Genomic DNA, 23,810 nt, shown 5'->3' on the forward strand with positions numbered 1-23,810 from the left:
GTCAGTGTGTGTGTCAGTGTGTGTGTCTGTCAGTCAGTGTGTGTGTCAGTGTGTGTCAGTGTGTGTCTGTGTCAGTCAGTGTCTGTGTGTGTGTGTGTCAGTGTGTGTGTGTCAGTGTGTGTGTCAGTGTGTGTGTGTCAGTCAGTGTGTGTGTCAGTGTGTGTCTGTGTCAGTCAGTGTCTGTGTGTGTGTGTCAGTGTGTGTGTGTGTCAGTGTGTGTGTGTCAGTGTGTGTGTGTGTCAGTGTGTGTGTACCCATCATAGGCTGAGTGGTATATTTCACTGTAGTGGTCCTAAATCCTGTTTAAGCTGTTTTTATCTATCTATCTATCTATCTATCTATCTATCTATCTATCTATCTATCTATCTATCTATTTATCTATCACATTATATATATATATATATATATATATATATATATATATATATAATGTGGCTAAATGTATTTTCGTTGGTTCGGTAACCAAGGATTTGGAAACCCCCTTTTTACAATCCTGCGTTTGCCTCTGCAGAGTGATACGCAGACCTGATGGTTTCCGATGTTTGCCGATCGGCACATGCTGGGTCTTCCTATAAGAGGATTGATTTTTTTTGCTAACCGGCTTTCACTTCTGGAGGGTAGATGACAGGACGGCCCTCTGCCCCTCACATGGGGTTGAATTGTAGTCATTCAGGGTTACCAACCTAACACCAGCAGGGAGAGGAACAAGACGTAGACAAACCCAGAGAACGGAGAACACGGACCAGATGGTGAGGGTGTAATAATGTGTAACTGGCACGTTAGTGAGTACGACAGGTGCTTATCGCATCGCGGGGAATAGGCTGATACGCTGCACAAATTCCTATTTCATGTAATTATTGCTTAGGTAACGTTTACAGCTGGCACCATGGTAACGTTTACAGCTGGCACCATGGTAACGTTTACAACTGGCACCATGGTAACGTTTACAGCTGGCACCATGGTAACGTTTACAGCTGGCGCCATGGTAACGTTTACAGCTGGCGCCATGGTAACGTTTACAGCTGGCGCCATGGTAACGTTTACAGCTGGCGCCATGGTAACATTTACAGCTGGGACCATGGTAACGTTTACAGCTGGGACCATGGTAACGTTTACAGCTGGGACCATGGTAACATTTACAGCTGGCACCATGGTAACGTTTACAACTGGCACCATGGTAACATTTACAGCTGGCACCATGGTAACATTTACAGCTGGGACCATGGTAACATTTACAGCTGGCACCATGGTAACATTTACAGCTGGGACCATGGTAACATTTACAGCTGGCACCATGGTAACGTTTACAGCTGGGACCATGGTAACATTTACAGCTGGCACCATGGTAACGTTTACAGCTGGGACCATGGTAACGTTTACAGCTGGCACCATGGTAACGTTTACAGCTGGCACCATGGTAACGTTTACAGCTGGCACCATGGTAACGTTTACAACTGGCACCATGGTAACATTTACAGCTGGCACCATGGTAACGTTTACAGCTGGCACCATGGTAACGTTTACAGCTGGCACCATGGTAACATTTACAGCTGGCACCATGGTAACGTTTACAACTGGCACCATGGTAACATTTACAGCTGGCACCATGGTAACATTTACAGCTGGGACCATGGTAACATTTACAGCTGGCACCATGGTAACATTTACAGCTGGGACCATGGTAACATTTACAGCTGGCACCATGGTAACGTTTACAGCTGGGACCATGGTAACATTTACAGCTGGCACCATGGTAACGTTTACAGCTGGCGCCATGGTAACATTTACAGCTGGCACCATGGTAACATTTACAACTGGCATCATGGTAACATTTACAGCTGGCACCATGGTAACATTTACAGCTGGGACCATGGTAACATTTACAGCTGGCACCATGGTAACGTTTACAGCTGGCACCATGGTAACGTTTGGATGAGCGGATCAAAATATTGAACTTTGGAATTAGGATGATGGTGCCGCGCTATTGGCTGAGTTTCCGGGAACACGCTAAATATATTGTCAAATTATTAATTTATTGTAATTGAGCTCCGAAGCCCTCCGTTGCCATGGCAGTGGGGGGCGCGAGGCGGTGTGTAATCAGCGCAGGCTGTTCCATCTCTCCTAGACCCAGTTGTTCATGCATCTGACTAATTACTCCGTCAATAAACACAACGAGAACTTTGAGAGGGATGAGACCGAGGATCGAGGCAGCAAACGTTCCATCCGGTGGTTTACGGAATTCCTGCGCGCCAACGACCATGATGTAGCCAAATTTTGGAACGACATATCTGTGAGTAACAATACGGTCCATTGATAATAATGTTCAAGAAATGGATGTGCTTAATATGGCTTATGTTGTGTACTATCTCTGTGTAATGTATCTGCCACAAATATTACCATATAATTCATCCCTATTTACTGTATCTGTATTTATATGTATCATCATTATCCTCTCCATGTCCCAGTGTCATTATCTTTATTCCAGTGTCTTTATCCTCTCCATGTCCCAGTGCCGTCATCCTTATCCCAGTGTCATTATCCTCTCCATGTCCCAGTGCCGTCATCCTTATCCCAGTGTCATTATCCTCTCCATGTCCCAGTGCCGTCATCCTTATCCCAGTGTCATTATCCTCTACATATCCCAGTGCTGTTATCCTTATCCCAGTGTCATTATCCTCTCCATGTCCCAGTGCCATATCCTTATCCCAGTGTCATTATCCTCTCCATGTCCCAGTGCCGTCATCCTTATCCCAGTGTCATTATCCTCTCCATGTCCCAGTGCCGTCATCCTTATCCCAGTGTCATTATCCTCTCCATGTCCCAGTGCCGTCATCCTTATCCCAGTGTCATTATCCTCTCCATGTCCCAGTGCTGTTATCCTTATCCCAGTGTCATTATACTCTCCATGTCCCAGTGCTGTTATCCTTATCCCAGTGTCATTATACTCTCCATGTCCCAGTGCCGTCATCCTTATCCCAGTGTCATTATCCTCTCCATGTCCCAGTGCCGTCATCCTTATCCCAGTGTCATTATCCTCTCCATGTCCCAGTGCCGTCATCCTTATCCCAGTGTCATTATCCTCTCCATGTCCCAGTGCTGTTATCCTTATCCCAGTGTCATTATCCTCTCCATGTCCCAGTGCCGTCATCCTTATCCCAGTGTCATTACCCTCTCCATGTCCCAGTGCCGTTATCCTTATCCCAGTGTCATTATCCTCTCCATGTACCAGTGCTGTTATCCTTATCCCAGTGTCATTATACTCTCCATGTCCCAGTGCTGTTATCCTTATCCCAGTGTCATTATACTCTCCATGTCCCAGTGCCGTCATACTTATCCCAGTGTCATTATCCTCTCCATGTCCCAGTGCCGTCATCCTTATCCCAGTGTCATTATCCTCTCCATGTCCCAGTGCCGTCATCCTTATCCCAGTGTCATTATCCTCTCCATGTCCCAGTGCTGTTATCCTTATCCCAGTGTCATTATACTCTCCATGTCCCAGTGCTGTTATCCTTATCCCAGTGTCATTATACTCTCCATGTCCCAGTGCCGTCATCCTTATCCCAGTGTCATTATCCTCTCCATGTCCCAGTGCCGTCATCCTTATCCCAGTGTCATTATCCTCTCCATGTCCCAGTGCCGTCATCCTTATCCCAGTGTCATTATCCTCTCCATGTCCCAGTGCCATATCCTTATCCCAGTGTCATTATCCTCTCCATGTCCCAGTGCCGTCATCCTTATCCCAGTGTCATTATCCTCTCCATGTCCCAGTGCCGTCATCCTTATCCCAGTGTCATTATCCTCTCCATGTCCCAGTGCCGTCATCCTTATCCCAGTGTCATTATCCTCTCCATGTCCCAGTGCTGTTATCCTTATCCCAGTGTCATTATACTCTCCATGTCCCAGTGCTGTTATCCTTATCCCAGTGTCATTATACTCTCCTTGTCCCAGTGCTGTTATCCTTATCCCAGTGTCATTATACTCTCCATGTCCCAGTGCTGTTATCCTTATCCCAGTGTCATTATACTCTCCATGTCCCAGTGCCGTCATCCTTATCCCAGTGTCATTATCCTCTACATGTCCCAGTGCCGTTATCCCAGTGTCATTATCCTCTCCATGTCCCAGTGCCGTCATCCTTATCCCAGTGTCATTATCCTCTCCATGTCCCAGTGCCGTTATCCTTGTCCCAGTGTCATTGTCCTCTACATGTCCCTGTGCCGTCATCCTTATCCCAGTGTCATTATCCTCTCCATGTCCCAGTGTCATTATCCTCTCCATGTCCCAGTGCTGTTATCCTTATCCCAGTGTCATTATCCTCTCCATGTCCCAGTGCCGGCATCCTTATCCCAGTGTCATTATCCTCTCCATGTCCCAGTGCTGTTATCCTTATCCCAGTGTCATTATCCTCTACATGTCCCAGTGCCATTATCCTTATCCCAGTGTCATTATCCTCTCCATGTCCCAGTGCCATATCCTTATCCAAGTGTCATTATCCTCTACATGTCCCAGTGCTGTCATCCTTATCCCAGTGTCATTATCCTCTCCATGTCCCAGTGTCATTATCCTCTCCATGTCCCAGTGTCATTATCCTCTCCATGTCCCAGTGTCATTATCCTCTCCATGTCCCAGTGTCATTATCCTCTCCATGTCCCAGTGTCATTATCCTCTCCATGTCCGTATCATTATCCTTATCCCAGTGTCATTATCCTCTCCATGTCCCAGTGCCGTTATCCTTATCCCAGTGTCATTATCCTCTCCATGTCCCTGTGCCATTATCCTTATCCCAGTGTCATTATCCTCTCCTTATCCCAGTGCTGTTATCCTTATCCCATTGTCATTATCCTCTCCATGTCCCAGTGCCGTCATCCTTATCCCAGTGTCATTATCATTATCCCAGTGTCATTATTCTCTCCATATCCCAGTGCCGATATCCTTATCCCAGTGTCATTATCCTCTCCCTGTCCCAGTGTCATTATCCTCTCCATGTCCCAGTGCTGTTATCCTTATCCCAGTGTCATTATCCTCTCCATGTCCCAGTGCCGTCATCCTTATCCCAGTGTCATTATACTCTCCATGTCCCAGTGCTGTTATCCTTATCCCAGTGTCATTATCCTCTACATGTCCCAGTGCCATTATCCTTATCCCAGTGTCATTATCCTCTCCATGTCCCAGTGCCATATCCTAATCCCAGTGTCATTATCCTCTACATGTCCCAGTGCCGTCATCCTTATCCCAGTGTCATTATCCTCTCCATGTCCCAGTGTCATTATCCTCTCCATGTCCCAGTGTCATTATCCTCTCCATGTCCGTGTCATTATCCTTATCCCAGTGTCATTATCCTCTCCATGTGGCAGTGCCGTTATCCTTATCCCAGTGTCATTATCCTCTCCATGTCCCAGTGCTGTTATTCTTATCCCAGTGTCATTATCCTCTCCATGTCCCAGTGCCGTCATCCTTATCCCAGTGTCATTATCCTCTACATGTCCCAGTGCTGTTATCCTTATCCCAGTGTCATTATCCTCTACATGTCCCAGTGCCATTATCCTTATCCCAGTGTCATTATCCTCTCCATGTCCCAGTGCCATATCCTTATCCCAGTGTCATTATCCTCTACATGTCCCAGAGCCGTCATCCTTATCCCAGTGTCATTATCCTCTCCATGTCCCAGTGTCATTATCCTCTCCATGTCCCAGTGTCATTATCCTCTCCATGTCCCAGTGTCATTATCCTCTACATGTCCCAGTGTCATTATCCTTATCCCAGTGTCATTATCCTCTCCATGTCCCAGTGCCAATATCCTTATCCCAGTGTCATTATCCTCTCCTTATCCCCGTGCTGTTATCCTTATCCCATTGTCATTATCCTCTCCATGTCCCAGTGCCGTCATCCTTATCCCAGTGTCATTATCCTTATCCCAGTGTCATTATTCTCTCCATGTCCCAGTGCCGTCATCCTTATCACAGTGTCATTATACTCTCCATGTCCCAGTGCTGTTATCCTTATCCCAGTGTCATTATCCTCTACATGTCCCAGTGCCATTATCCTTATCCCAGTGTCATTATCCTCTCCCTGTCCCAGTGCCATATCCTTATCCCAGTGTCATTATCCTCTACATGTCCCAGTGCCGTCATCCTTATCCCAGTGTCATTATCCTCTCCATGTCCCAGTGCCATTATCCTTATCCCAGTGTCATTGTCCTCTCCTTATCCCAGTGCTGTTATCCTTATCCCAGTGTCATTATCCTCTACATGTCCCAGAGCCGTCATCCTTATCCCAGTGTCATTATCCTCTCCATGTCCCAGTGCCGTTATCCTTATCCCAGTGCCGTTATCCTTATCCCAGTGTCATTATACTCTCCATATCCCAGTGCTGTTATCCTTATCCCATTGTCATTATCCTCTCTATGTCCCAGTGCCGTCATCCTTATCCCAGTGTCATTATCCTTATCCCAGTGTCATTATTCTCTCCATATCCCAGTGCCATTATCCTTATCCCAGTGTCATTATCCTATCCATGTCCTAGTGCCATATCCTTATCCCAGTGTCATTATCCTCTACATGTCCCAGTGCCGTTATCCTTATCCCAGTGTCATTATCCTCTCCATATCCCAGTGCTGTTATCCTTATCCCAGTGTCATTATCCTCTCCTTATCCCAGTGCCATATCCTTATCCCAGTGTCATTATCCTATCCATGTCCCAGTGCCGTTATCCTCTCCTTATCCCAGTGTCATTATCCTCTCCATGTCCCCGTGCCGTTATCCCGTACATGTCCCAGTGCCGTTATCCTCTCCATGTCCCAGTGCCGTTATCCTCTCCATGTCCCAGTGCCGTTATCTTCTCCATGTCCCAGTGCCGTTATCCCCTCCATGTCCCAGTGCCGTTATCCTCTCCATGTCCCAGTGCCATTATCCCCTCCATGTCCCAGTGCCGTTATCCCCTCCATGTCCCAGTGCCGTTATCCCCTCCATGTCCCAGTGCCGTTATCCCCTCCATGTCCCAGTGCCGTTATCTTGTCCATGTCCCAATGCCGTTATCCCGCCCATGTCCCAGTGCCGTTATCCCGCCCATGTCCCAGTGCCGTTATCCTCTCCATGTCCCAGTGCCGTTATCTTCTCCATGTCCCAGTGCCGTTATCCCCTCCATGTCCCAGTGCCGTTATCCTCTCCATGTCCCAGTGCCGTTATCCTCTCCATGTCCCAGTGCCGTCATCCTTATCCCAGTGTCATTATCCTCTCCATGTCCCCGTGCCGTTATCCCGTACATGTCCCAGTGCCGTTATCCTCTCCATGTCCCAGTACCGTTATCCTCTCCATGTCCCAGTGCCGTTATCTTCTCCATGTCCCAGTGCCGTTATCCCCTCCATGTCCCAGTGCCGTTATCCTCTCCATGTCCCAGTGCCGTTATCCTCTCCCTGCCCCAGTGCCGTTATCCTCTCCATACCCCAGTGCCGTTATCCTCTCCATGCCCCAGTGCCGTTATCCTCTCCATGCCCCAGTGCCGTTATCTTCTCCACGTCCCAGTGCCGTTATCTTCTCCACGTCCCAGTGCCGTTATCTTCTCCACGTCCCAGTGCCTTTATCCTCTCCATGTCCCAGTACCGTTATCCTCTCCATGTCCCAGTGCCGTTATCTTCTCCATGTCCCAGTGCCGTTATCCCCTCCATGTCCCAGTGCCGTTATCCTCTCCATGTCCCATCTTCATTGTCACCTGTGACTTGCACACAAAGCGTCGTATTTGGGATGTGACTGTTTCCCTTCCTTATCCCAATGTCATTATCCTCTCCATATCCCAGTGCTGTTATCCTTATCCCAGTGTCATTATCCTCTCCTTATCCCAGTGCCATATCCTTATCCCAGTGTCATTATCCTATCCATGTCCCAGTGCCGTTATCCTCTCCTTATCCCAGTGTCATTATCCTCTCCATGTCCCCGTGCCGTTATCCCGTACATGTCCCAGTGCCGTTATCCTCTCCATGTCCCAGTGCCGTTATCCTCTCCATGTCCCAGTGCCGTTATCTTCTCCATGTCCCAGTGCCGTTATCCCCTCCATGTCCCAGTGCCGTTATCCTCTCCATGTCCCAGTGCCATTATCCCCTCCATGTCCCAGTGCCGTTATCCCCTCCATGTCCCAGTGCCGTTATCCCCTCCATGTCCCAGTGCCGTTATCCCCTCCATGTCCCAGTGCCGTTATCCCCTCCATGTCCCAGTGCCGTTATCTTGTCCATGTCCCAATGCCGTTATCCCGCCCATGTCCCAGTGCCGTTATCCCGCCCATGTCCCAGTGCCGTTATCCTCTCCATGTCCCAGTGCCGTTATCCTCTCCATGTCCCAGTGCCGTTATCCTCTCCATGTCCCAGTGCCGTTATCCTCTCCATGTCCCTGTGCCGTTATCCTGTCCATGTCCCAGTGCCGTTATCTTCTCCATGTCCCAGTGCCGTTATCCCCTCCATGTCCCAGTGCCGTTATCCTCTCCATGTCCCAGTGCCGTTATCCTCTCCATGTCCCAGTGCCGTTATCTTCTCCATGTCCCAGTGCCGTTATCCCCTCCATGTCCCAGTGCCGTTATCCTCTCCATGTCCCAGTGCCGTTATCCTCTCCATGTCCCAGTGCCGTTATCCTCTCCATGCCCCAGTGCCGTTATCCTCTCCATGTCCCAGTACCGTTATCCTCTCCATGTCCCAGTGCCGTTATCTTCTCCATGTCCCAGTGCCGTTATCCCCTCCATGTCCCAGTGCCGTTATCCTCTCCATGTCCCAGTGCCGTTATCCTCTCCCTGCCCCAGTGCCGTTATCCTCTCCATGCCCCAGTGCCGTTATCCTCTCCATGCCCCAGTGCCGTTATCCTCTCCATGCCCCAGTGCCGTTATCCTCTCCACGTCCCAGTGCCGTTATCTTCTCCACGTCCCAGTGCCGTTATCTTCTCCACGTCCCAGTGCCGTTATCTTCTCCATGTCCCAGTGCCGTTATCCCCTCCATGTCCCAGTGCCGTTATCCTCTCTATGTCCCAGTGCCGTTATCCCCTCCATGTCCCTGTGCCGTTATCCTCTCCACGCCCCAGTGCCGTTATCCTCTCCACGCCCCAGTGCCGTTATCCTCTCCACGTCCCAGTGCCTTTATCCTCTCCACGTCCCAGTGCCGTTATCCTCTCCACGTCCCAGTGCCGTTATCCTCTCCACGTCCCAGTGCCGTTATCCTCTCCATGTCCCAGTGCCGTTATCCCGCCCATGTCCCAGTGCCGTTATCCTCTCCATGTCCCAGTGCCGTTATCCCCTCCATGTCCCAGTGCCGTTATCCTCTCCTCGTCCCAGTGCCGTTATTCTCTCCACGTCCCAGTTCCGTTATCCTCTCCACGTCCCAGTGCCGTTATCCTCTCCACGTCCCAGTGCCGTTATCCTCTCCACGTCCCAGTGCCGTTATCCTCTCCACGTCCCAGTGCCGTTATCCTCTCCACGTCCCAGTGCCGTTATCCTTTCCACGTTCCATTACCGTTATCCTCTCCATGTCCCAGTGCCGTTATCCTATCCTCGTCCCAGTTCCGTTATCCTCTCCATGTCCCATCTTCATTGTCACCTGTGACTTGCACACAAAGCGTCGTATTTGGGATGTGACTGTTTCCCTTCCTTTTCCAGGAGTTAGTGGTGAAGACCCTGATAGTAGCGGAACCTCATGTTCTTCATGCTTACCGGATGTGTCGGCCCGGCCAACAGCCAGGCAGCAATAGCGTCTGCTTCGAGGTGTTAGGGTTTGACATTATTTTGGACAGGAAGCTGAAGCCCTGGCTCCTAGAGGTACGCTAAGTTCATTCCATTCATTACTCATCTATTGCTGTATATGGATATGTACTGTGTGCTACACAGGAGCTGGTGCTAATCGCCATCCAGACTGACGCTGACACTTCCAGTAATCTCATTTACCAGGGCGACCTCATAGATCCAGACACTGTAATGTCTTCATGAATAGTTATTGGGAGTACAGGAAATGGGGATGAGGTGATCTCACTATAATTATTGGGAGTACAGGAAATGGGGATGAGTGTGAGCTCACTATAATTATTGGGAGTACAGGGAATGGGGATGAGTGTGATCTCACTATAATTATTGGGAGTACAGGAAATGGGGATGAGTGTGAGCTCACTATAATTATTGGGAGTACAGGAAATTGGGATATGAGTGTGATCTCACTATAATTATTGGGAGTACAGGAAATGGGGATGAGTGTGATCTCACTATAATTATTGGGAGTACAGGAAATGGGGATGAGTGTGATCGCACTATAATTATTGGGAGTACAGGAAATGGGGATGAGTGTGATCTCACTATAATTATTGGGAGTATAGGAAATGGGGATGAGTGTGATCTCACTATAATTATTGGGAGTACAGGAAATGGGGATGAGTGTGATCTCACTATAATTATTGGGAGTACAGGAAATGGGGATATGAGTGTGATCTAACTATAATTATTGAGAGTACAGGAAATGGGGATGAGTGTGATCTCACTATAATTATTGGGAGTACAGGAAATGAGGATGAGTGTGATCTCACTATAATTATTGGGAGTACAGGATATGGGGATGAGTGTGATCTCACTATAATTATTGGGAGTACAGGAAATAGGGATGAGTGTGATCTCACTGTAATTATTAGGAGTACAGGAAATGGGGATGAGTGTAACCTCACTATAATTATTGGGAGTACAGGAAATGGGGATGAGTGTGATCTCACTATAATTATTAGGAGTACAGGAAATGGGGATGAGTGTGACCTCACTATAATTATTGGGAGTACAGGAAATGGGGATGAGTGTGAGCTCACTATAATTATTGGGAGTACAGGAAATGGGGATGAGTGTGATCTCACTATAATTATTGGGAGTACAGGAAATGGGGATATGAGTGTGATCTCACTATAACTATTGGGAGTACAGGAAATGGGGATGAGTGTGATCTCACTATAATTGTTGGGAGTACAGGAAATGGGGATATGAGTGTGATCTCACTATAATTATTGGGAGTACAGGAAATGGGGATGAGTGTGATCTCACTATAATTATTGGGAGTACAGGAAATGGGGATGAGTGTGATCTCACTATAATTATTGGGAGTACAGGAAATGGGGATGAGTGTGATCTCACTATAATTATTGGGAGTACAGGAAATGGGGATGAGTGTGATCTCACTATAATTATTGGGAATACAGGAAATGGGGATGAGTGTGAGCTCACTGTAATTATTGGGAGTACAGGAAATGGGGATGAGTGTGTTCTCACTATAATTATTGGGAGTACAGGAAATGGGGATATGAGTGTGAGCTCACTATAATTATTGGGAGTACAGGAAATGGGGATGAGTGTGATCTCTCTATAATTATTGGGAGTACAGGAAATGGGGATGAGTATGAGCTCACTATAATTATTGGGAGTACAGGAAATGGGGATGAGTGTGATCTCGCTATAATTATTGGGAATACAGGAAATGGGGATGAGTGTGATCTCACTATAATTATTGGGAGTACAGGAAATGGGGATATGAGTGTGATCTCACTATAATTATTGGGAGTACAGGAAATGGGGATGAGTGTGATCTCACTATAATTATTGGGAATACAGGAAATGGGGATGAGTGTGAGCTCACTGTAATTATTGGGAGTACAGGAAATGGGGATGAGTGTGTTCTCACTATAATTATTGGGAGTACAGGAAATGGGGATATGAGTGTGAGCTCACTATAATTATTGGGAGTACAGGAAATGGGGATGAGTGTGATCTCTCTATAATTATTGGGAGTACAGGAAATGGGGATGAGTATGAGCTCACTATAATTATTGGGAGTACAGGAAATGGGGATGAGTGTGATCTCGCTATAATTATTGGGAATACAGGAAATGGGGATGAGTGTGATCTCACTATAATTATTGGGAGTACAGGCAATGGGGATGAGTGTGATCTCACTATAATTATTGGGAGTACAGGCAATGGGGATGAGTGTGATCTCACTATAATTATTGGGAGTACAGGCAATGGGGATGAGTGTGATCTCACTATAATTATTGGGAGTACAGGAAATGGGGATGAGGTGTGATCTCACTATAATTATTGGGAGTATAGGAAATGGGCATGAGTGTGAGCTCACTATAATTATTGGGAGTACAGGAAATGGGGATGAGTGTGAGCTCACTATAATAATTGGGAGTACAGGAAATGGGGATGAGTGTGAGCTCACTGTAATTATTGGGAGTACAGGAAATGGGGATGAGTGTGAGCTCACTGTAATTATTGGGAGTACAGGAAATGGGGATGAGTGTGTTCTCACTATAATTATTGGGAGTACAGGAAATGGGGATATGAGTGTGAGCTCACTATAATTATTGGGAGTACAGGAAATGGGGATGAGTGTGATCTCTATAATTATTGGGAGTACAGGAAATGGGGATGAGTATGAGCTCACTATAATTATTGGGAGTACAGGAAATGGGGATGAGTGTGATCTCACTATAATTATTGGGAGTACAGGAAATGGGGATGAGGTGTGATCTCACTATAATTATTGGGAGTAAAGGAAATGGGCATGAGTATGAGCTCACTATAATTATTGGGAGTACAGGAAATGGGGATGAGTGTGAGCTCACTGTAATTATTGGGAGTACAGGAAATGGGGATGAGTGTGTTCTCACTATAATTATTGGGAGTACAGGAAATGGGGATATGAGTGTGAGCTCACTATAATTATTGGGAGTACAGGAAATGGGGATGAGTGTGATCTCACTATAATTATTGGGAGTACAGGAAATGGGGATGAGTGTGATCTCACTATAATTATTGGGAGTACAGGAAATGGGGATGAGTGTGATCTCACTATAATTATTGGGAGTACAGGAAATGGGGATATGAGTGTGATCTCACTATAATTATTGGGAGTACAGGAAATGGGGATGAGTGTGATCTCACTATAATTATTGGGAATACAGGAAATGGGGATGAGTGTGAGCTCACTGTAATTATTGGGAGTACAGGAAATGGGGATGAGTGTGATCTCACTATAATTATTGGGAGTACAGAAAATGGGGATGAGTGTAAGCTCACTATAATTATTGGGAGTACAGGAAATGAGGATGAGTGATCTCACTATAATTATTGGGAGTACAGGAAATGGGGATGAGCGTGATCTCACTATAATTATTGGGAGTACAGGAAATGAGGATGAGTGTGAGCTCACTATAATTATTGGAAGTACAGGAAATGGGGATGAGTGTGAGCTCACTATAATTATTGGAAGTACATGAAATGGGGATCAGTGTGATCTCACTATAATTATTGGGAGTACAGGAAATGGGGATGAGTGTGATCTCACTATAATTATTGGGAGTACAGGAAATGGGGATGAGTGTGATCTCACTATAATTATTGGGAATACAGGAAATGGGGATGAGTGTGAGCTCACTATAATTATTGGGAGTACAGGAAATGGGGATGAGTGTGAGCTCACTATAATTATTGGGAGTACAGGAAATGGGGATGTGTGTGAGCTCACTGTAATTATTGGGAGTACAGGAAATGGGGATGAGTGTGTTCTCACTATAATTATTGGGAGTACAGGAAATGGGGATGAGTATGATCTCACTATAATTATTGGGAGTATAGGAAATGGGGATGAGTGTGATCTCACTATTATTGGGAGTACAGGAAATGGGGATATGAGTGTGAGCTCACTATAATTATTGGGAGTACAGGAAATGCGGATGAGGTGTGATCTCACTATAATTATTGGGAGTATAGGAAATTGTCATGAGTATGAGCTTACTATAATTATTGGGAGTACAGGAAATGGGGATGTGTGAGCTCACTATAATTATTGGGAATACCGGAAATGGGGATGAGTGTGAGCTCACTATAATTATTGGGAGTACAGGCAATGGGGATGAGTATGAGCTCACTATAATTATTGGAAGTAGATGAAATGGGGATGAGTGTGAGCTCACTATAATTATTGGGAATACAGGAAATGGGGATGAGTGTGATCTCACTATAATTATTGGGAGTACAGGAAATGGGGATGAGTTTAGCTCACTATAATTATTGGGAGTACAGGAAATGGGGATGAGTGTGAGCTCACTATAATTATTGGGAGTACAGGAAATGAGGATGAGTGTGATCTCACTATAATTATTGGGAGTACAGGAAATGGGGATGAGTGTGATCTCACTATAATTATTGGGAGTACAGGAAATGGGCATGAGTGTGATCTCACTATAATTATTGGGAGTACAGGAAATGGGGATATGAGTGTGATCTCACTATAATTATTGGGAGTACAGGAAATGGGGATGAGTGTAATCTCACTATAATTATTGGGAGTACAGGAAATGAGGATGAGTGTGATCTCACTATAATTATTAGGAGTACAAGAAATGGGGATGAGTGTGATCTCACTATAATTATTGGGAGTACAGGAAATGGGGATGAGTGTGATCTCACTATAATTATTGGGAGTACAGGAAATGGGGATGAGTGTGATCTCACTATAATTATTGGGAGTACAGGAAATGGGGATGAGTGTGATCTCACTATAATTATTGGGAGTACAGGAAATGGGGATGAGTGTGATCTCACTGTAATTATTAGGAGTAGAGGAAATGGGGATGAGTGTGACCTCACTATAATTATTGGGAGTACAGGAAATGGGGATGAGTGTGATCTCACTATAATTATTGGGAGTACAGGAAATGGGGATGAGGTGTGATCTCACTATAATTATTGGGAGTATAGGAAATGGGCATGAGTATGAGCTCACTATAATTATTGGGAGTACAGGAAATGGCGATGTGTGAGCTCACTATAATTATTGGGAATACAGGAAATGGGGATGAGTGTGATCTCACTATAATTATTGGGAGTACAGGAAATGGGGATGAGTGTGATCTCACTATAATTATTGGGAGTACAGGAAATGGGGATATTAGTGTGATCTCACTATAATTATTGGGAATACAGGAAATGGGGATGAGTGTGAGCTCACTATAATTATTGGGAGTACAGGAAATGGGGATGAGTGTGTTCTCACTATAATTATTGGGAGTACAGGAAATGGGGATGAGTGTGATCTCACTATAATTATTGGGAATACAGGAAATGGGGATGAGTGTGAGCTCACTCTAATTATTGGGCGTACAGGAAATGGGGATGAGTGTGAGCTCACTGTAATTATTGGGAATACAGGAAATGGGGATGAGTGTGAGCTCACTATAATTATTGGGAGTACAGGAAATGGGGATGAGTGTGAGTGCACTATAATTATTGGGAGTACAGGAAATGGGGATGAGTGTGATCTCTCTATAATTATTGGGAATACAGGAAATGGGGATGAGTGTGAGCTCACTATAATTATTGGGAGTAGAGGAAATGGGGATGAGTGTGATCTCACTATAATTGGGAGTACAGGAAATGGGGATATGAGTGTGAGCTCACTATAATTATTGGGAGTACAGGAAATGGGGATGAGTGTGATCTCACTATAATTATTGGGAGTACAGGAAATGGGGATGAGTATGAGCTCACTATAATTATTGGGAGTACAGGAAATGGGGATGAGTGTGTTCTCACTATAATTATTGGGAGTACAGGAAATGGGGATGAGTGTGATCTCACTATAATTATTGGGAATACAGGATATGGGGATGAGTGTGAGCTCACTATAATTATTGGGAGTACAGGAAATGGGGATGAGTGTGAGCTCACTATAATTATTGGGAGTACAGGAAATGGGGATGAGTGTGAGCTCACTGTAATTATTGGGAGTACAGGAAATGGGGATGAGTGTGTTCTCACTATAATTATTGGGAGTACTGGAAATGGGGATGAGTATGATCTCACTATAATTATTGGGAGTAGAGGAAATGGGGATGAGTGTGATCTCACTATAATTGGGAGTACAGGAAATGGGGATATGAGTGTGAGCTCACTATAATTATTGGGAATAGAGGAAATGGGGATGAGTGTGATCTCACTATAATTATTGGGAGTATAGGAAATGAGGATGAGTGTGATCTCACTATAATTATTGGGAGTACAGGAAATGGGGATGAGTGTGATCTCACTATAATTATTGGGAGTACAGGAAATGGGGATGAGTATGAGCTCACTATAATTATTGGGAGTACAGGAAATGGGGATGAGTGTGTTCTCACTATAATTATTGGGAGTACAGGAAATGGGGATGAATGTGATCTCACTATAATTATTGGGAATACAGGATATGGGGATGAGTGTGAGCTCACTATAATTATTGGGAGTACAGGAAATGGGGATGAGTGTGAGCTCACTATAATTATTGGGAGTACAGGAAATGGGGATGAGTGTGAGCTCACTGTAATTATTGGGAGTACAGGAAATGGGGATGAGTGTGTTCTCACTATAATTATTGGGAGTACTGGAAATGGGGATGAGTATGATCTCACTATAATTATTGGGAGTAGAGGAAATGGGGATGAGTGTGATCTCACTATAATTGGGAGTACAGGAAATGGGGATATGAGTGTGAGCTCACTATAATTATTGGGAGTAGAGGAAATGGGGATGAGTGTGATCTCACTATAATTATTGGGAGTATAGGAAATGAGGATGAGTGTGATCTCACTATAATTATTGGGAGTACAGGAAATGAGGATGAGTGTGATCTCACTATAATTATTGGGAGTACAGAAAATGGGGATGAGTGTAAGCTCACTATAATTATTGGGAGTACAGGAAATGGGCATGAGTGTGATCTCACTATAATTATTGGGAATACAGGATATGGGGATGAGTGTGAGCTCACTATAATTATTGGGAGTACAGGAAATGGGGATGAGTGTGATCTCACTATAATTATTGGGAGTACAGGAAATGGGGATGAGTATGAGCTCACTATAATTATTGGGAGTACAGGAAATGGGGATGAGTGTGTTCTCACTATAATTATTGGGAGTACAGGAAATGGGGATGAGTGTGATCTCACTATAATTATTGGGAATACAGGATATGGGGATGAGTGTGAGCTCACTATAATTATTGGGAGTACAGGAAATGGGGATGAGTGTGAGCTCACTATAATTATTGGGAGTACAGGAAATGGGGATGAGTGTGAGCTCACTGTAATTATTGGGAGTACAGGAAATGGGGATGAGTGTGTTCTCACTATAATTATTGGGAGTACTGGAAATGGGGATGAGTATGATCTCACTATAATTATTGGGAGTAGAGGAAATGGGGATGAGTGTGTTCTCACTATAATTATTGGGAGTACAGGAAATGGGGATGAGTGTGATCTCACTATAATTATTGGGAATACAGGATATGGGGATGAGTGTGAGCTCACTATAATTATTGGGAGTACAGGAAATGGGGATGAGTGTGAGCTCACTATAATTATTGGGAGTACAGGAAATGGGGATGAGTGTGAGCTCACTGTAATTATTGGGAGTACAGGAAATGGGGATGAGTGTGTTCTCACTATAATTATTGGGAGTACTGGAAATGGGGATGAGTATGATCTCACTATAATTATTGGGAGTAGAGGAAATGGGGATGAGTGTGATCTCACTATAATTGGGAGTACAGGAAATGGGGATGAGTGTGAGCTCACTATAATTATTGGGAATACAGGATATGGGGATGAGTGTGAGCTCACTATAATTATTGGGAGTACAGGAAATGGGGATGAGTGTGATCTCACTATAATTATTGGGAGTACAGGAAATGGGGATGAGTATGAGCTCACTATAATTATTGGGAGTACAGGAAATGGGGATGAGTGTGATCTCACTATAATTATTGGGAATACAGGATATGGGGATGAGTGTGAGCTCACTATAATTATTGGGAGTACAGGAAATGGGGATGAGTGTGAGCTCACTATAATTATTGGGAGTACAGGAAATGGCGATGTGTGAGCTCACTATAATTATTGGGAATACAGGAAATGGGGATGAGTGTGATCTCACTATAATTATTGGGAGTACAGGAAATGGGGATGAGTGTGATCTCACTATAATTATTGGGAGTACAGGAAATGGGGATATTAGTGTGATCTCACTATAATTATTGGGAATACAGGAAATGGGGATGAGTGTGAGCTCACTATAATTATTGGGAGTACAGGAAATGGGGATGAGTGTGTTCTCACTATAATTATTGGGAGTACAGGAAATGGGGATGAGTGTGATCTCACTATAATTATTGGGAATACAGGAAATGGGGATGAGTGTGAGCTCACTCTAATTATTGGGCGTACAGGAAATGGGGATGAGTGTGAGCTCACTGTAATTATTGGGAATACAGGAAATGGGGATGAGTGTGAGCTCACTATAATTATTGGGAGTACAGGAAATGGGGATGAGTGTGAGTGCACTATAATTATTGGGAGTACAGGAAATGGGGATGAGTGTGATCTCTCTATAATTATTGGGAATACAGGAAATGGGGATGAGTGTGAGCTCACTATAATTATTGGGAGTAGAGGAAATGGGGATGAGTGTGATCTCACTATAATTGGGAGTACAGGAAATGGGGATGAGTGTGATCTCACTATAATTATTGGGAGTACAGGAAATGGGGATGAGTGTGATCTCACTATAATTATTGGGAGTACAGGAAATGGGGATGAGTATGAGCTCACTATAATTATTGGGAGTACAGCAAATGGGGATGAGTGTGTTCTCACTATAATTATTGGGAGTACAGGAAATGGGGATGAGTGTGATCTCACTATAATTATTGGGAATACAGGATATGGGGATGAGTGTGAGCTCACTATAATTATTGGGAGTACAGGAAATGGGGATGAGTGTGAGCTCACTATAATTATTGGGAGTACAGGAAATGGGGATGAGTGTGAGCTCACTGTAATTATTGGGAGTACAGGAAATGGGGATGAGTGTGTTCTCACTATAATTATTGGGAGTACTGGAAATGGGGATGAGTGTGATCTCACTATAATTGGGAGTACAGGAAATGGGGATATGAGTGTGAGCTCACTATAATTATTGGGAGTAGAGGAAATGGGGATGAGTGTGATCTCACTATAATTATTGGGAGTATAGGAAATGAGGATGAGTGTGATCTCACTATAATTATTGGGAGTACAGGAAATGAGGATGAGTGTGATCTCACTATAATTATTGGGAGTACAGAAAATGGGGATGAGTGTAAGCTCACTATAATTATTGGGAGTACAGGAAATGAGGATGAGTGATCTCACTATAATTATTGGGAGTACAGGAAATGGGGATGAGTTTAGCTCACTATAATTATTGGGAGTACAGGAAATGGGGATGAGTGTGAGCTCACTATAATTATTGGGAGTACAGGAAATGAGGATGAGTGTGATCTCACTATAATTATTGGGAGTACAGGAAATGGGGATGAGTGTGATCTCACTATAATTATTGGGAGTACAGGAAATGGGCATGAGTGTGATCTCACTATAATTATTGGGAGTACAGGAAATGGGGATATGAGTGTGATCTCACTATAATTATTGGGAGTACAGGAAATGGGGATGAGTGTAATCTCACTATAATTATTGGGAGTACAGGAAATGAGGATGAGTGTGATCTCACTATAATTATTAGGAGTACAAGAAATGGGGATGAGTGTGATCTCACTATAATTATTGGGAGTACAGGAAATGGGGATGAGTGTGATCTCACTATAATTATTGGGAGTACAGGAAATGGGGATGAGTGTGATCTCACTATAATTATTGGGAGTACAGGAAATGGGGATGAGTGTGATCTCACTATAATTATTGGGAGTACAGGAAATGGGGATGAGTGTGATCTCACTGTAATTATTAGGAGTAGAGGAAATGGGGATGAGTGTGACCTCACTATAATTATTGGGAGTACAGGAAATGGGGATGAGTGTGATCTCACTATAATTATTGGGAGTACAGGAAATGGGGATGAGGTGTGATCTCACTATAATTATTGGGAGTATAGGAAATGGGCATGAGTATGAGCTCACTATAATTATTGGGAGTACAGGAAATGGCGATGTGTGAGCTCACTATAATTATTGGGAATACAGGAAATGGGGATGAGTGTGATCTCACTATAATTATTGGGAGTACAGGAAATGGGGATGAGTGTGATCTCACTATAATTATTGGGAGTACAGGAAATGGGGATATTAGTGTGATCTCACTATAATTATTGGGAATACAGGAAATGGGGATGAGTGTGAGCTCACTATAATTATTGGGAGTACAGGAAATGGGGATGAGTGTGTTCTCACTATAATTATTGGGAGTACAGGAAATGGGGATGAGTGTGATCTCACTATAATTATTGGGAATACAGGAAATGGGGATGAGTGTGAGCTCACTCTAATTATTGGGCGTACAGGAAATGGGGATGAGTGTGAGCTCACTGTAATTATTGGGAATACAGGAAATGGGGATGAGTGTGAGCTCACTATAATTATTGGGAGTACAGGAAATGGGGATGAGTGTGAGTGCACTATAATTATTGGGAGTACAGGAAATGGGGATGAGTGTGATCTCTCTATAATTATTGGGAATACAGGAAATGGGGATGAGTGTGAGCTCACTATAATTATTGGGAGTAGAGGAAATGGGGATGAGTGTGATCTCACTATAATTGTAGTACAGGAAATGGGGATATGAGTGTGAGCTCACTATAATTATTGGGAGTACAGGAAATGGGGATGAGTGTGATCTCACTATAATTATTGGGAGTACAGGAAATGGGGATGAGTATGAGCTCACTATAATTATTGGGAGTACAGGAAATGGGGATGAGTGTGTTCTCACTATAATTATTGGGAGTACAGGAAATGGGGATGAGTGTGATCTCACTATAATTATTGGGAATACAGGATATGGGGATGAGTGTGAGCTCACTATAATTATTGGGAGTACAGGAAATGGGGATGAGTGTGAGCTCACTATAATTATTGGGAGTACAGGAAATGGGGATGAGTGTGAGCTCACTGTAATTATTGGGAGTACAGGAAATGGGGATGAGTGTGTTCTCACTATAATTATTGGGAGTACTGGAAATGGGGATGAGTATGATCTCACTATAATTATTGGGAGTAGAGGAAATGGGGATGAGTGTGATCTCACTATAATTGGGAGTACAGGAAATGGGGATATGAGTGTGAGCTCACTATAATTATTGGGAGTAGAGGAAATGGGGATGAGTGTGATCTCACTATAATTATTGGGAGTATAGGAAATGAGGATGAGTGTGATCTCACTATAATTATTGGGAGTACAGGAAATGAGGATGAGTGTGATCTCACTATAATTATTGGGAGTACAGAAAATGGGGATGAGTGTAAGCTCACTATAATTATTGGGAGTACAGGAAATGAGGATGAGTGATCTCACTATAATTATTGGGAGTACAGGAAATGGGGATGAGCGTGATCTCACTATAATTATTGGGAGTAAAGGAAATGAGGATGAGTGTGATCTCACTATAATTATTGGGAGTACAGGAAATGGGGATGAGTGTGAGCTCACTATAATTATTGGGAGTACAGGAAATGGGGATGAGTATGAGCTCACTATAATTATTGGAAGTACATGAAATGGGGATGAGTGTGATCTCACTATAATTATTGGGAGTACAGGAAATGGGGATGAGTGTGATCTCACTATAATTATTGGGAGTACAGGAAATGGGGATGAGTGTGAGCTCGCTATAATTATTGGGAGTACAGGAAATGGGGATGAGTGTGAGCTCACTGTAATTATTGGGAGTACAGGAAATGGGGATGAGTGTGTTCTCACTATAATTATTGGGAGTATAGGAAATGGGCATGAGTATGAGCTCACTATAATTATTGGGAGTACAGGAAATGGCGATGTGTGAGCTCACTATAATTATTGGGCGTACAGGAAATGGGGATGAGTGTGAGCTCACTGTAATTATTGGGAATACAGGAAATGGGGATGAGTGTGAGCTCACTATAATTATTGGGAGTACAGGAAATGGTGATGAGTGTGAGCTCACTATAATTATTGGGAGTACAGGAATTGGGGATGAGTGTGATCTCACTATAATTATTGGGAGTACAGGAAATGGGGATGAGTATGAGCTCACTGTAATTATTGGGAGTACAGGAAATGGGGATGAGTGTGTTCTCACTATAATTATTGGGAGTACAGGAAATGGGGATGAGTGTGATCTCACTATAATTATTGGGAATACAGGATATGGGGATGAGTGTGAGCTCACTATAATTATTGGGAGTACAGGAAATGGGGATGAGTGTGAGCTCACTATAATTATTGGGAGTACAGGAAATGGGGATGAGTGTGAGCTCACTGTAATTATTGGGAGTACAGGAAATGGGGATGAGTGTGTTCTCACTATAATTATTGGGAGTACAGGAAATGGGGATGAGGTGTGATCTCACTATAATTATTGGGAGTATAGGAAATTGTCATGAGTATGAGCTTACTATAATTATTGGGAGTACAGGAAATGGGGATGTGTGAGCTCACTATAATTATTGGGAGTAGAGGAAATGGGGATGAGTGTGATCTCACTATAATTATTGGGAGTATAGGAAATGAGGATGAGTGTGATCTCACTATAATTATTGGGAGTACAGGAAATGAGGATGAGTGTGATCTCACTATAATTATTGGGAGTACAGAAAATGGGGATGAGTGTAAGCTCACTATAATTATTGGGAGTACAGGAAATGAGGATGAGTGATCTCACTATAATTATTGGGAGTACAGGAAATGGGGATGAGCGTGATCTCACTATAATTATTGGGAGTAAAGGAAATGAGGATGAGTGTGATCTCACTATAATTATTGGGAGTACAGGAAATGGGGATGAGTGTGAGCTCACTATAATTATTGGGAGTACAGGAAATGGGGATGAGTATGAGCTCACTATAATTATTGGAAGTACATGAAATGGGGATGAGTGTGATCTCACTATAATTATTGGGAGTACAGGAAATGGCGATGAGTGTGATCTCACTATAATTATTGGGAGTACAGGAAATGGGGATGAGTGTGAGCTCGCTATAATTATTGGGAGTATAGGAAATGGGGATGAGTGTGAGCTCACTATAATTATTGGGAGTACAGGAAATGAGGATGAGTGTGATCTCACTATAATTATTGGGAGTACAGGAAATGGGGATGAGTGTGATCTCACTATAATTATTGGGAGTACAGGAAATGGGGATGAGTGTGATCTCACTATAATTATTAGGAGTACAGGAAATGGGGATGAGTGTGACCTCACTATAATTATTGGGAGTACAGGAAATGGGGATGAGTGTGATCTCACTATAATTATTAGGAGTACAAGAAATGGGGATGAGTGTGATCTCACTATAATTATTGGGAGTACAGGAAATGGGGATGAGTGTGATCTCACTATAATTATTGGGAGTACAGGAAATGGGGATGAGTGTGATCTCACTATAATTATTGGGAGTATAGGAAATGGGGATGAGTATGAGCTCACTATAATTATTGGGAGTACAGGAAATGGGGATGAGTGTGACCTCACTATAATTATTGAGAGAACAGGAAATGGGGATGAGTGTGATCTCACTATAATTATTAGGAGTACAGGAAATGGGGATGAGTGTGATCTCACTAGAATTATTGGGAGTACAGGATATGGGGATGAGTTTGAGCTCACTATAATTATTGGGAGTACAGGAAATGGGGATGAGTGTGATCTCACTATAATTATTGGTAGTACAGGAAATGTGGATGAGTGTGAGCTCACTGTAATTATTGGGAGTACAGGAAATGGGGATGAGTATGAGCTTACTAT

The 23,810-nt window shown here is 43.9% G+C and overlaps 1 protein-coding gene across 1 annotated transcript in view; it reads left to right on the plus strand.

The window, feature by feature from the left end:
- TTLL7 (tubulin tyrosine ligase like 7) overlaps positions 1 to 23,810 on the plus strand; it is a 386,802-nt gene that overhangs the window by 127,026 nt on the left and 235,966 nt on the right. The window contains exons 8-9 of the mRNA XM_088461808.1: positions 2,126 to 2,290; positions 9,625 to 9,783. Of these exons, the coding sequence (XP_088317934.1) occupies positions 2,126 to 2,290; positions 9,625 to 9,783 (324 nt within the window). The remainder of the gene's footprint in view (positions 1 to 2,125; positions 2,291 to 9,624; positions 9,784 to 23,810) is intronic.

The sequence above is a fragment of the Taudactylus pleione genome, unplaced genomic scaffold (assembly GCF_031769625.1).
Source record: "Taudactylus pleione unplaced genomic scaffold, aTauple2 ptg001106l, whole genome shotgun sequence".
In the NCBI taxonomy this organism is placed as follows: Eukaryota; Metazoa; Chordata; class Amphibia; order Anura; family Myobatrachidae; genus Taudactylus; species Taudactylus pleione.